The 14,426-nt window shown below is 44.5% G+C and overlaps 1 protein-coding gene across 1 annotated transcript in view; it reads right to left on the reverse strand.

Annotated features, from left to right (window-relative positions):
• Nucleotides 1-2,442: 2,442 nt before the first annotated feature.
• Nucleotides 2,443-14,426, reverse strand: part of LOC129343935 (fatty acyl-CoA hydrolase precursor, medium chain-like) — a 42,304-nt gene continuing 30,320 nt past the window's right edge. The window contains exons 7-13 of the mRNA XM_055000347.1: nt 13,348-13,443; nt 10,299-10,439; nt 8,814-8,894; nt 6,419-6,566; nt 4,014-4,145; nt 3,121-3,193; nt 2,443-3,030 (exon numbers count right to left, since the gene is read on the reverse strand). Of these exons, the coding sequence (XP_054856322.1) occupies nt 2,847-3,030; nt 3,121-3,193; nt 4,014-4,145; nt 6,419-6,566; nt 8,814-8,894; nt 10,299-10,439; nt 13,348-13,443 (855 nt within the window). The 3' untranslated portion in view covers nt 2,443-2,846. The remainder of the gene's footprint in view (nt 3,031-3,120; nt 3,194-4,013; nt 4,146-6,418; nt 6,567-8,813; nt 8,895-10,298; nt 10,440-13,347; nt 13,444-14,426) is intronic.

Below are 14,426 nucleotides of genomic sequence, written 5' to 3' on the forward strand. Positions count from 1 at the left end.
CACCCCAGGAAGCCACTATTAGCTTCGCTGTGGACACAGTACTTCAGTGGTCACATGAAACAGTGCCGATATTGACTCCCGTATGGCAATGCAGAGAAGGATGCAGCCAGTTCTGCCCATGCAGCCTGTGTTAAGTGTAAAATGGCCGTTATAATACACTGTTTTTCTTCTCTGTGAGCCCGAGGTGGCTGACCCAGTGGGTGGGCTGAGTGGTCTTCTTGTTGACCCCCTCAGCTTCTAGTTCTTCAGATGTGGACTTAGATTTCCTCAGGACAGAAAAGGTAAGTCCTATTTGAGGCAATAAATTGACCTCCGGAGAAGTACACGAATCCCTCCCAAGCAACAGAGGATCATGGTTTTCCATCATATCAATGATCAATTTGATTTCGTTAGAACTTTTACAGTAGTGTGCCTTAGGTCTGGCTTGATAACCGACCCCCAAAATACTAGCGTGACTAGCATACCTGCCTTTTGTGTCCCCCCCTTTGTGTTTGTTGTTTGCATTAATGCTCTGCTGTCCAATTTTAAATGTATTTTATCTTATTAATGTGGTTTTATATTTTTATACATGTTGTTGTCTGCTCTGAGCCCACTTGTGGGGAGAACAGACTATAAACGTAATAAAATAAAAATGAAAGAAAAGAGACCTGTAGGCTTTCATGTCTCTGCTCCCAAGTAGGATCTGGTGTTCTACTGGGATTACAGCTGAACTCCAGACTACGGAGATCAGTACCCCTCTGATGAAAATGGTCGCTCTGGAGGGCAGACTCTAAGGGATACCATAGAACCTAGGAGAAACAGAAGTCTGAGTGTGATATCACATGCCTGCTGAGCTCCTTCTCTTCTCCACACTCCACCTTTCAAGGAATTACTCCCAATTTCTAGGAGTTTCCCAAGTCAAGCTAGTGACCCTAGAGTTGCACCATACATTAGAATGATCCACCCCCCACACACCATTAGAATGGTCCTCTCTAAAGGCTGCAGAATGGACACAGAGAACATGGCCATGCCTGTGACCTTTTCCAGCTTCGTACCTTTTCCCATTGATCCACGCACACTGACTACAGGGGATTTAGAAGGGTGTCACTCTGTTTAGGATTGAGCTGGTATCCCAGAACATGTGTGCGTATTTCTGCATCTATTGCAAACCTCGCTTTGGTCCCGCAGAGCACAGAATGTGCAGTGAAAATTTCCCTGAGCGCTGGCATTGCTTTTGCTGGCAGCCAGGGGGGAAATTTTTTACTGTTGCTCAATTGCATGCCATGTTGTTTCTGCCAACAAAACTTTAACCTGGGTACTCACAATAGCTTTTGCTCTGCAAATATCCAGAACCGCGTGCCAGGGTGAGAGCAGGGTTTTCCAGAAGTGTTTTTCCCCCCTTCCCCTTTAGTACATTGTACTAAAGGCAATCTTGTCCCTTAGCAAAACATCCTCATAGAGGCCAAATTTGCGATGCTTTCCTTTTCCACTCAGCAATATGACAAAAATCATCTTATTCCTGCAGCCTCATTGTATTTCAGCTATCAGAGCTGGTTTCTCTCAGACGCAGTGCTCTTCCTGGGCTTAGGGTGGGCCGGCCTTAAAGGCTATTAAAGCTTCTACCTGGATTATGTCGATAGGCCTGCAAACACCCCATGCATGTAATAGGTTATATCGTGCCATATTTCTCAGCCAGGTTTAAAGCCTCCCTCTCTCTTATAAGTATGACTTATAAGTGCAACTCCAACATGACGCCCCTCTAGGCTTGCTTTTGAGTAAATACTGTAACTGTACCAAGGTGAGGGAGAGAATAAGAACAATGTTATTTAAGAGCGGTGCTAAGAGCCCCAAAGACTGCTGTTCGTAGCTTTCTTCAAATGGAAACCTTGAGGTGTTTCAGACTGTTTAGATTGCCATGAGAACAAGGCAGACTTCAAGATACCCCTGAGGCTCCCGGGATGAAGATGTAAACACGGAGTCTCTTCCTTTAAAAATATAAAGACCAGAAGTTTGTCACACCTCTCTCCAGTTCTAGCCTGCCACCATCTAGTGCACGGTGCCCACTTAACTCTGTAATGGATTGCGTTCACTGTAATTTGTGGCACTTGAGCCAAAATTAAGGTAAAGTTTTGGTAAGGCACTTTCCATTTTTTAAAATGTTCAATAAACTTGACTTAAAAAAATCTTCAGTATGGATTTTAATGGGTTAATCAAATCTGCAGCCACTTACAAATGAAGACAAATAACAGCTCTGCAGGGGGGAAACTGCATTTTTAGACGATCTGCACATGTAAGATTGTATGTTTCCCCAGAAAGGCAAGTAACAGCACCCGAGGGCTGCTTCAGATTGGAGAAACAGTATGAAGGGGAACATTTAAACTCTTTCCCCTCTGAATTGGGTGCCTAATTTTTGGAGGAGGAAAGAAGTTGTCAGCTGGAACTCCTAAAATCCATATTTTCTGTTTGAGTATTAAGGTATCTGCTACCATTCCTGTTTAAAACAACTTTAAAAACTCTATGCTGCTTGTTTAACCCCAGGCACCTTGCAAAACCAATCTCATCAATTGACTAACAGTGCAATCCTAAAAAGAGTAAAATATTACAGCCCCGATTTCAGTTCTTAAGATTCACCAACAGCATTCATAGTAATCTCCACCTAGTAGCTGAAATCCTTGACAGCACTTCCTAAATGCTGGTCAGAATCACACGAAATTTCTGGTTGATAAAGACTGGTTGATAGCAGTCAAAGCCTCTGATTATTTCCCTGCCTTCAGGGCTAAGGCACACTTTGACAAATACAGTTTTCAGTTATCATTTAAGTATTTGATGTCTCAAGACAATAGCAAACCAGCAAATAACGTTGCCAGCTAGAGATCCACATGTATTTCCTTTTCTTTTGTGGTTTTCTTTTTGTCCTGCAAAATCTCCACCCAGAAATCAACCCGGTCCTTTTTCAGTTTCTCTGCTTTCTGTTGCTGCAGGTTCAGCTCCAGATATTCTTCATTCAGGTCATAGCGTGGCCACTCCACCAAACCTTCACCGTTTGGATTTCTAGAAAAACATCAGAAACAAAATTTGCATTTGGATTGTGGGTGTTAAAGAGACTGAGCCACACCGGTTTGAAATAGCCAGGAATCTCACCCTGTGCGAGCAAAGTTGGCCCAGTATTTCATGATAGTCCTGCTGAGCTTTTTCTCATCCTCTGAATCGTCACCTGAAGATGGGACAGGAGAGACAAAAGGGAAAATAGTCTCCGTGGCTCTGTATTAGAGCATCTCCTCCTTTGCCTGCAGAAGGTTCCAGGTTCAATCCCTGCCTAGTTTAAAAGTAACAGGTGATCCGAAAGGACTCTTCCTGAGACCCTGGGGAGCTGCTGCCAGCTGGAGTAGACAAGACTGACTTTGACAGACCAACACGTGACTCAGGAGAAGGCAGCTCCATGTGCACAATGAACTTGGAATCCCTGGGATGGGGGGCAGCCGTAGCTTAGGCATGGCTGTTTTAAAAGAATCGGGCATGTTTGCAGGGTTCCTTGCCATGGGAGCTCCATGCCCTGTTCAGAAGCAGGGGAGCCCTGAACGCTGGATGCTGGGCGGGAACACTGGAGGAGCAGATCATCAGACCCCAACACGGAGTTCCTTCCCGGAGGTATCAGGATGGCGGCTTGGTTTGAATAGCAGGGTGCTTTTGAATGCGTTCAGGCCTTCAGTCTTGAAAACATCGAAGAGAGTGGGGAAAGTCTTGGAGGATCATAGTTGGATTACAGGAAGCTATCCACTCACAGACAGGATCAATGCTGATTAGGACCTGCATTTTGGATCTTGCTGGTTTGTATTTCTGGTTTTATGCTTTGGGGTTTTTTTTTCTAAACCTGGATTTTATATTTCTGTATACTGTTGTAGTAATTCTCACTGAGAATTCCTTAGAGGAGAATCACTGTAATGTTAATGCTACAACCAACCAATGCAATTCTGAAGCTTGCCCATTATTAACTTGACCCATAATCATACCCTTACTCATGAAGGCTGATTTACCTTTTATTAATGGCCATCCGAAAACAAAGCCAAGTTCATCGCCATGATCTGCCTTCACAAAATCTGGCTTTATATCTTTGTACATATTGGGCCGGTGCTGGAATTCATAAAAGTAGACAGGAGCACCAGAATCTTGAGGGAAAAAGAGAATAAGTCCATTAGTAAACATTCCCAAACTGCTGGAAATGTTCAACAGGAAGCCACAATCAATTGGGTGCTCCAAAGGAATACACACAGTTCAGTCACATAATAGGATGGCAACTGCCTTTTCACTGCAAGGCTCAAGGGTCCACTAGGCCTTACCTTTCTTCTCTATTTATTTTAAAGTGTTTTTGTTTTTTTTGCAGTTGTAGCTGCCAGCATTGCTCTAGAACAGAGAACTTTAACCCTTTGCTCATCTGCTGCTTTCTTTCTGGTAAAAGCCACTCCTCAGCTGATTTTACCCCAACAGGCAGAGGAAGGGGTGGGAGAGGAATATAAGTACTTCCAGGGCTTTTTTTGAGGGGGAATACTTCAGAATGCTGTTCCAGCAGCTCTAGAATCTGCCCACGTGATTCCTTCCTCGTTCGGCTTTGCAGGGTCTTCAGAGGAGGTTTAGCTGCTTTGAGTTCATTCTGCTTTTTTTCATTCGTGAGAGAGAGAGAGAGAGAGAGAGAGAGAGAGAGAGAGAGAGAGAGAGAGAGAGAGAGAGAGTACAAGCAGAGCTGCTGGGGCCAGCTCTCCAGAGGAGGTTTAGCTGCTTTGAGTTCATTCTGCTCTCCCTCCATCCCTCTGTGAGTGACAGACAGAGAGAGAGAGAACTGGGGCCCGGCACAAGCTCTGCAGAGAAGGTTTAACTGCTTTGAGTTCATTCTGCTTTTTTTCATTCCTGAGTGAAAGAGAGAGAGTGAGAGTGCAAGCAGAGCTGCTGGGGCCAGGTTAAATTGCTTTGAGTTCATTCTGCTTTCATTTCATTCAGGGGTTTCTGTGTATGTGTGTGCTGCTTTGAGTTCATTCTGTTTTATTTTCATTCAGGGTGAGTGGGTGGGGCTCTGTGTGTGTGTGTGTGTGTGTGTGTGCTACTATGAGTTCATTCTGCTTTCTTTTCATGGGGTGGGTGGGGCTGTGCATGTGTGTATGTGTGTTGCTTTCAGTCTTTTGTTGACTGAAGTTGACATTGTTATGGTTCCCGCAGCTTTTGAATACAGATTGGTTCTGTATCAGTTAAATATATCAGTTATGGTTATTCTAGTTTTATGCAAGGAATGGATAGCTGTGTCCAAGTCACAGAAGGCTTTCATCAATATATTCATCAGCGTACAGGTGTTCTTATGTCTTAATAGCTGTAACTCAAATGGTTCTCCCCTCCCCCTCAGTTGATTAACATCACTGAAATTGCAGTGGACATATGGGTGTTAAGGAAGTTTTTATTAATATTGTTTGTCTGGGACATTGGAATATATACGAGCATTTCACAATGTCAAAACAGCTTAGCCATTGGTAAGGTAGGCAACCAAAAAAAGCCATTTTAAACTAAATATGAATCTAATGCAGCTAAAGTTGAGTATCTCATTTTGAATTGCTCCAGTAAAGTAAAACCCTCCCTGAAAATTTGAAAATTCAATATTCATTAGATTAGGAATTTCAGATTCTGTAGAATTTTGAGAAAGAATTTTGGAATTGTTTTTCTGTGCTGACAGAGGGAATCTGTTCGAGTTTAGATTTGTGAGATGGGTTTTGGATGTTTAGAGGTCCTTGCCTTCTTGCATATTTTAAAATATGATTCCAAAGAAATGAAATGTTTGGGAAAGGGAATGGAAGATTTCACTTTTTGTAGAGGATCCAGAAAGGAAAAATACCCTTTCTCATAATAATGTTATTATCCAAGCTTACTAACATTTATCTTGTTGTAATGCATTGTGCTGGGTTCCGGGAAGCGGCGTCACTTTTGGGAGTGATGTCACTTCAGGGAGTGATGTCACTTCCGGAAGTGATGTCATCACGCATTTCCAGGAGTGTGCATGCACTTTGCATGCGCACATATAATAGAGTTCCACCACCTCTTTTACCAGAAAAAAGCCCTTACTTCTAAATATTCCCCAGCAGGTAGGGATGCCAGTCCCCCAGTCCCACCTTCCACTCCCCGCCTCCACTTATCTAGCCAGCAGGGGAGGCATGGGCCTCCTGGGGACGTACTCTTGGTATGCTTCCAGGTGGTGTTGTGCACTCCTGGATGGCACGGCGCATTCCTATGGATCCACTCCGGCCTGGTTCAGCCCGGTTAAAACAAAGGCACATACAGTATGCTTTTACAAGGAAGATTCACATTTTGGCAGTGAAATCCAAATGTGAAAAACAGTGAGAATTTGGGTCAATAGGGCTTCTAAATGTCTTCTGTGAGAGTTCTGTTATTTCAGAAAATTAACCTCTTTGGCTTCTAGCTGTTCGAATAGCAGGAATGACAAAGAGGACGTCTCCCATCAGTTCTCGGAAGTGGTCTCGTAATTGGATATGGTCTTCTGTGTCTCCCAGATACTCATCCAATACCTTCTGCACAGATTCAGGTGAGAGCCCCTACAAGGAAAGGAAATGGCAGGTGTGTTGAAGGTGTTTATAGCCATGTATATTTGCAGTGAACAGTTCTAGCATATGGATTGGCCTGAAGTGATAATAGCTTGGGGGAACGAGAGCCTTTGGTAATGACTGGGGACATCAGTTTCAGAGGTGTGAGAGTATAACCCCAAACAGGCCCAATTAGGCCTCAAATGGGCCAAAATCAGCCTGCTGTGGAACACAGGAGTGCTGCTGGAGTGGCACGACAAGCCCTGGAGTCCTCCTGCGCTCCTCAGCGACCATTTGAGGCCGAAATTGGGCTGCTGCAGAGCGCAGGAAGGTTGCCCGGGCAGTGTGATGGTCTCTGGAGTGCTCCTGCACTCCACAGGAAGCCTGTTTTAGCCCGTTTGGGGCCCTAACTGTGGGGCACAGGAACACACCAGAGCCTGTCACGCCGCCCCAACATCATTCCTGTGCTCAGTTGCTAATGAAGCCATATTCTACAACTTAGATATATTAACTAATAACGGGATTCTTTCCAGCATTGTGCTTTTGGTTGTTTGGCTGGTTCTTTAGTTTCAGTGCTGTGAATCCTCCTGATTTATAATATGCAGGTCTACACATTTGGTCTGGGTATTGAGCAAGATTCTGCTGGAAGGCCCTTTCCAAAGTGCTTGACTAGGCACCAGGATTTCTTGACCTTTCATTACTACCAGAACTTAAGGATTGCCAGCTCAAGGTGGAGAAATTCCTGGAGATTTAGGGGTGGAGCTTGGGATGGGCAGGGCTTGGGGAAGGGGCGGAGCTCAGCAGGGTTGTGATGCCATTAGGGTTACCGGGTCTCTTGACTCATCCAGTGGGAAACTGGGAGCCCAGCACTTACCTCGCTGCATCCTGGGTTTGTTTTTGTGCGTGTGCACACATAGCGTGTGCACTCATGGTTTGCACGATGATGTCACCTCCCGAAAGTGACATCATCACATGGGTCAAAGGGCAAACCCAAGAGAGCTCCTGCCCTCACCAAAGGAATTTGGCCCAAAACGGGCCTGCTGGAGAGCGTGATTTGGCCCAAATTGGGCCTCTTTAGGTGTGAGAGCACACTTTAGGTGTGAGAGCACCTGGGGTCAAGCCAGGCTGCCTGGGGGTGCCCTGAGAAGCGCATGCCCTGCTGGCCAAGTAAGTGAGGGTGGGGGAGGGTGGGAACAGGGGATCCCCCGCCTCGGACAAGGGAACGGCACCTCTAGATGCGATAGAGTTCACCCTCCAAAGCAGACATTTCCTCTAGGGGAACTGATCTCTGAATCTGGAGATCAGTTGTGATTCTGGGTGATCCCAGGCCCCACTTGAAGGTTGGCAACTTTACCCCACATCCTTGTGCATTCATCCCCCATATTACCAATTTACAAACTCAGAGCTCGTCTCTGATGGTCAAATCAGAGAACACCAAGATATCTGTTGAATTAGATCTTCCCTGCATTTTTTAAAGGGTCTATAATATTTTTCTTAAGTCTTTCCAGGTATCATGGAATTTATACATTAATGGCCATATTCTTGAGCAGGTTACTCGTTATCGTTATCTCGGAATGAGATAACATGCCCCCCCAAAGTCCAATCGGTCTGAAACTTGGGGGGTTGTTAGAGGGGAGTTAGAGGAAGGCCCCCACCAATTTTGGCTTGATTTGGTGGGAAAATGCCTCCCCCAGGCTTCAGAGAAGCCTGGGGAGGCTTTTTCCCATTGAAATAGCTTTCCCGAATCGCCCCGAATCGCCCCGAATCAATTCGGGGCATGCTGATTCGGGAAACCCGAATCGATTCGGGTTTCCCCGAATCACCCCGAATCAGGGTGAGTCGGGATTTTTTCGGGTTTCATTAACCCGAACTGCACACCCCTATCTGGAAGGTATCTCAGAACATCTGGATAAGAACAAATTAGAGAAACTGCTGTCAAACTCAGATTTTACTGCACTACACCAGATAGCAAAATTTTGTGCTCTGGTCGTTAAAGCCCATTGGAGTGTAGGCCTCCATCTCGGTTGCTTGCTTAGAACTATGCTGACTTCCTGGTCTTTACAAATTTTGATAGATATTAGGAAATTATGTTTTCAAATTGTATATACTCATATGTTTCATGTTTTAAATGGTTGTAAAATGTGCACTTAAATTTTTATTGTAAATGTACTGGCTAAGTGCTGTAATAAGGAATACTACTACTACATAAACAAGCCATTCCACGGTCCAAAAAGCATGGAGTATCTGCTTCTCTCTTACCAACACAGAGGCTATACCCTGGAATGCTGCTGTGATGTTCTCACGATTTATACCATCTTTCATATCTTGGGAATGCGCTACCTGTGTGTAAAAAAATAATAATAACATTTTTGCACTTGCATTCAATATTGTTCAGTGTGAGATTATGCCACTTCAATGGCAGCAGAAGATATAAGGTAATAATGCGTGGACAGAAAAGTCTTATCCATGAATAGCTTTTGCAGAACTGCATACACAGAAACACATGAAGCTGCCTTGTATTGAATCAAACCATCTGTCCATTAAGCTCAGTATTATTTATTCAGACTGGCAGTAGCTCTCCAGCATCTCAACCAGGTTTGTGGATCACCTACTGCCTGGTCCTCTTAACTGGAGATGCAAGGGATTGAACCTGGGACCCTCTGCATGCAAAGCAGAAGCTTCTCCACTGAGCCACAGCCTCTCAGCATTGAATTTATCTTTTTTTATGCCATTGTTGTTGAAATGATGGACTTGTGCCCAATGCAGAATGATGCACTCAGCTGTCTACCTTCTGGGGAGCTGGCTAAACTATGTCTGACACCTTAAACTTGACTTGGGGGACACTTTCACACCTGCTGAATGACGCACTTTCAATGCACTGGATTTTACTGTGTGACATGGAAAAATCCACTTGCAAATGATTGCTAACGTGCATTGAAAGTGGACCGAAAGTTGTTCAGTGCCTGTGAAAGTGCTGTACACCCCATCTCCTGTTCCTATTTTTTCATTCCCCTTTGCAAAGATGTGGTTAATACATGGTTAATACAAGGCTGGAGAAGAAATGGGAGTAGTATGGAAAGCACTTGGCAAAACAGAACTGCAAGACATTCCAAGATGTTCCCCGTATCTGATCTATGCTAAGGCAGATTCACATATTACAAAGTCCTTGTGGCTGACGGATGCATTTCTACCAGAGGTATTCTGGGAGCTTCCTGCTGGAAACCTAGCCATCAGCACACATTAGCCATAATTTATGCCCACTTCTGCTCCAATGGGAGCTCAAAGCGGCTCACCACAGTCTCCCCAGCGCCATCTTTTCCCGACAGAGTTGTAGGGTAGGCCAAGAGTGTGTGAGGCCAGCCCAAGGCCACCCAGAAACCTTCTATGGCAGAATGAGGAATTGAACCTGGGTCTCCCAGGTCCTAGTCCAGCACTCTAGCCACTATGCTACATTTGCTCTCAAGTTCTCCTGGTGGGGCAAACAGTGGCTCCCTGGGTTGGGAAAATGGTGCATGAGAAGAGGGGGAGGCTTGAGCCACTTGCCCCACGGGTCATGGTTCTGATCTAAATCCAGCCAGTGTGCACCTGGGAACGGAAGTCCTCGTAGGGAACTCTAGGCACTCATTTGACAGAAAGTCCTCATACAGGCCATGGAGGGCTTATATAGCATATGACTCATCCCTAAGGCACCTTTTCAGATAATGCAGGTGCTGGTGATACAGAAAGAAGAAACAAATGTCTTACAAGAGGCACGGCCCAACCGTATTCATCATTATTTACGCCTAGTAGATATGGCACAATGCTGAACTCCTTTGCAGCCAGAAGCTCTTCGGGTGCCTTTGGAAAGAACTTGCCGTCCACAACTGCATTCATGCTTCTAATTTCCTGTGGTTGGATTTTTAAAAGGAAAACATATCTTAAATGTGTGCTTGCTTCCTATAGGAAGAACATTCCAAGACATTCATATTTAGAATGAAGCCAATCTGAGCTAAGCTAGACGCGTACGTAAAACCCAACAAGCTCCAGCTTCTGCATAGGCCCAAACTGTATCAGCAGCATGCCAACTGCACACCCAGTTTTCAGGATCATTATAATAATTTCTATGCTTGCACGTGGGTAGAGTCTAGAGCAGCATCAGCAAGTGGTCAACCTACACCAAGGAGCTCTACGGCCAAGGCCAAGAAGTTGCCCCAATCTCCACCCCATTCAGTGCAAGGAAGAACCTGCCAAACCACAGGCAGGGCGAACACAGACAAGCATCTGCTTGCCAGGCAGTGCCTGTACCTTCATAGTAAACAGGTAATCTGCATTGCCCTGCCAGGTGCTAGGGAGAATCTTATCATTTCCCTGCTATGGTACCTGTATGCTTTCCCCAATTGGCCAACAGCAGCTCTGGGAAAGAGGACATTTAAATGGCAAAAACAGCATGGATAAAAGGCTTACTCTCCCCCCAGTCGGGCCACTATCCCATGCCTGGTCTGGTTCTCAGCAAACTGAATCCTGCATTCTGTAGGTCTTCTGAACTCCTGTGGAATATATCTTCCTATATATCTATAACTGCTGACAATTAGCAGCATGGTCCACACACCCCCAACTGCACTGGCAGATTCTCAAATGTACACCCCAAATGCAGCCCCTGCACAAGTGGTATTTCTGTCCACCACCCCCTTTGCTGCAGCCAGAGAACTGGAAGGTTCAGACATAGCTATGGTGCAGGCCTCCAGTTCATCCCCGATTGTCTGAAACACAGAGAAGCAAGATGCTAGGGACTCACCCTGACCCATAACATAACACAAGAAGAGCCTGCTGGATTGGAAGAGAGGTCTATGTAGTTCAGCATCCTGTTTCATACAGTGGCCAACCCGTTGCCCTGGAGGGTGAATGACAGGGCATAGGGGCCAAGGCCTTCCTCTGATTTTGCCTCCCAGCACTGGGATCCAGAGACTTACTGCCTCTGAATGAAGAGGATCCCTTTAGTCACCATTGCTAGTAGCTGCTTGAAGGACCTATCCTCCATGAAGCTTTCCAGTCCCCATTAAAAGCCATCACCACATGCACTGGCGGCGAATTCTACAATTCTCCATTGGCAGTAAATTCCACCTACTGGTGAGAGCCAGTTCGGTGTAGTGGTTAAGAGCAGCGGGACTCTAATTTGGAGAACTAGGTTGTTGTTGTTGTTGTTGTTGTTGTTGTTGTTATTTGCAGCTGTCGCTACATTTGCTAGCAGTGAATCCCACCATTTAAATACGCTTTGAATAAAGAAGTCCTTTCTATTGTTTGTTCTGAATGTGTTGCCGGAGATCTAGCATATGAGAAAAAAAACCCTCTTTCTATCTAATTTCACCACCCCCTGCATAATTTTATAAGACTCTATCATGTCATCCCATGGTGGTCTTTTTTCTACAGCAAAAGTCCCAGACTCTTTAGGTTTTTTCAGAGAAAAGGTGCATCAGCCCATGAGCAGAGAGCTGCTCAACACAATGGCCGTTTCCAGATGGCTTACCTGAAGCCGCTCCGTGCCGCAATGTTGTAGATCATGCTGGCGAAAACACGACGTCATGCAAAACTCGCGCGAGAAAACGCGATATTTCGCGTTTTCCCCGGCACGATCCACAACATTGCGGCATGGAGCAGCTTCAGGTACGCCATCTGGAAACGGCCAGTATCAGAAAAACAAGATAACAGCTGCAGAATCAGGTAGGCAGGAGGGTGGAGAGAGGAACAGGCTGTGATACAACTGGTCGGTGAAGGCCTATTTCCACGCTACGGCTGCCACCAGTTTGTCACCTTTACAGAGTATTCTTGACATTCAGTGTATCAACAACATGTAGAAAACTTATAGAGCAAATAATTTTGTTGCTGGTGAAGGCAGTGCTGACTGCTGTTTCATTGGTGAATTGAATTTTTAACTCTTTTTTCTTTCCTTACTAGAACAGGTCTCCAGAGAGGGAGCAAATAAATTATCTAATAAATACATAAATAAATCCCTCGATGGTTGGCGTTCATCCATATTTGAAAAGAATATAGATGAACTGTTGAGAACATGAATGATCTGTTTTTCAGCATCCTGGAATTTAATAGCTCAGGCAACGGCCAGCATAAACTCTACACAACATATATCAGTTCATTGCTTTATGTTCACCTTTTAGATATGTCAGTTTATTCAAACAAGTCTACGTAGCACATAGCCTTTTAAATAAAATAATTAAAATCTATGTTCACCATAGATCAGGAAAGGTAGCCATGTCATGTTAGAGCGGAACTACAAGTGACAAAAGGCACAGGTTGGACACTTGTCAACTTCCCTCAAGTTTTGATGGGAAATTTAGGCAGCTTGGCAGAATGTTGGACAAGTGACAGTTGAAAAGTCCATTGGACATCAGTCAGAGAGCCAAGCTGCAAGACCAGGATGCCTACATTTCCCATCAAAACTTGAGGGAAGCAGACAAGTGTCCAATCTTTGCCTTTTGTCACTTGTAGTTCTGCTCTTAGTCTGTCTGTGGCAGTAGAAAAGAGTCCACTAGCACCTCTAAGTACCTGAAGAAGTGAGCTATGACTCTACCCTACCACAAATTTAGTTAGTCTTATAGAAGCTACTGGACACTTGATCTTTTCCAAGGTCACCATGGATAGCATCTTGCAAAACCTTGTGGATAAAAAGTGCAGAGGACAAGCCTCCAAATGAATGAATGAATTTACAATCAGGCATGTTCCCATTGATTCAGTTGGATTTTAGGACCTATCACCATACTGCAACATAACAGCACAAGACCCTCCCATGGCTTTTACCTACCTTCATCAAGGATTTTAATTCTTGCTCTGTTTTGCTCCTCAAGCAACGCACCATTTCAGCATTGTTTGTCCCACAGCCGAAGACAGTTGCTATTTCCTTTGTTAAGATTTTAAAAAGACGGCAATTAAAAGCAATTATGATATGAACAGAGTAGGGAAGGAGACTGATTTCTCTCACTTATTATAGGTGGCAAACTTGTGTACTCTTTGCTGTTTCCTTTTAACTCTTTGTGCTGTTTCCGTTTAGCTCTTTGTTCTTTAATCTCATTTCTGTTCTGTTGCTTAGCCGGTTGGTGCTTTTAATGGCCACTCTAGACTGCTGCTGGGTGTGTGAGTTTTGCCCCCTGCTTTAGAGGACGTTTCTGCTTTCTTTCCTCAGCCTGGCTGTGGGAGGTTTTATTCTATTTATTTCATTTATTTATTTTAATTTATTTCATTTATCTTGTTGTTTGATTCTGATCGGGTGTGCGGTGGAGCAAGGGAAAGTGGAGAATAAGATTAATAGGGTGTAACTATCCAGCTGCATTTATTTTTCCAACTGTATTGTGATAAGTCTAAGAAGTTGAACTTTACGCTACTGCTGTGTTATTATAATATTTTAACTTGTCTTAACAAGTAAAACCTATAATTGGAATTTAATAATAAGTGGGAAAGAAATGGGGCTGCCCATTCAATGATATTCCTGCTCCCTGCTCTAAGCAAAGTAAAATGGAAGATTTTTTTCCCAGAGGGATTCTCAAACTGCAGTAGACAGGCAAACAGATACCAGTGTTTGTCTGAAGAGTCAGGGCTGTCTCCAAACTCCAACCCGCAACACCTACGATCAGATGAAAGCCAGAAGGAACTGAATTTTACTAATCTTTCTGAAATTCTGTTATCAGGAAATGGAGGTCCAGAACCAAGTAAAGCAGAAACCCTGGGCTATTTAGCCAATCAAACAGTGTTAATAAGTCAGGCTCTTGCCAAGATCTATGATAAATTGGACCTGATAACCCAGAACTTCCAGGCACAATCACTGATTAATCAAAAGACCCAATTAAATAATAATCTTCCTCCTGGGACCTGCCCACTAAAGGAAGT

Source organism: Eublepharis macularius, chromosome 16, assembly GCF_028583425.1.
Source record: "Eublepharis macularius isolate TG4126 chromosome 16, MPM_Emac_v1.0, whole genome shotgun sequence".
In the NCBI taxonomy this organism is placed as follows: Eukaryota; Metazoa; Chordata; class Lepidosauria; order Squamata; family Eublepharidae; genus Eublepharis; species Eublepharis macularius.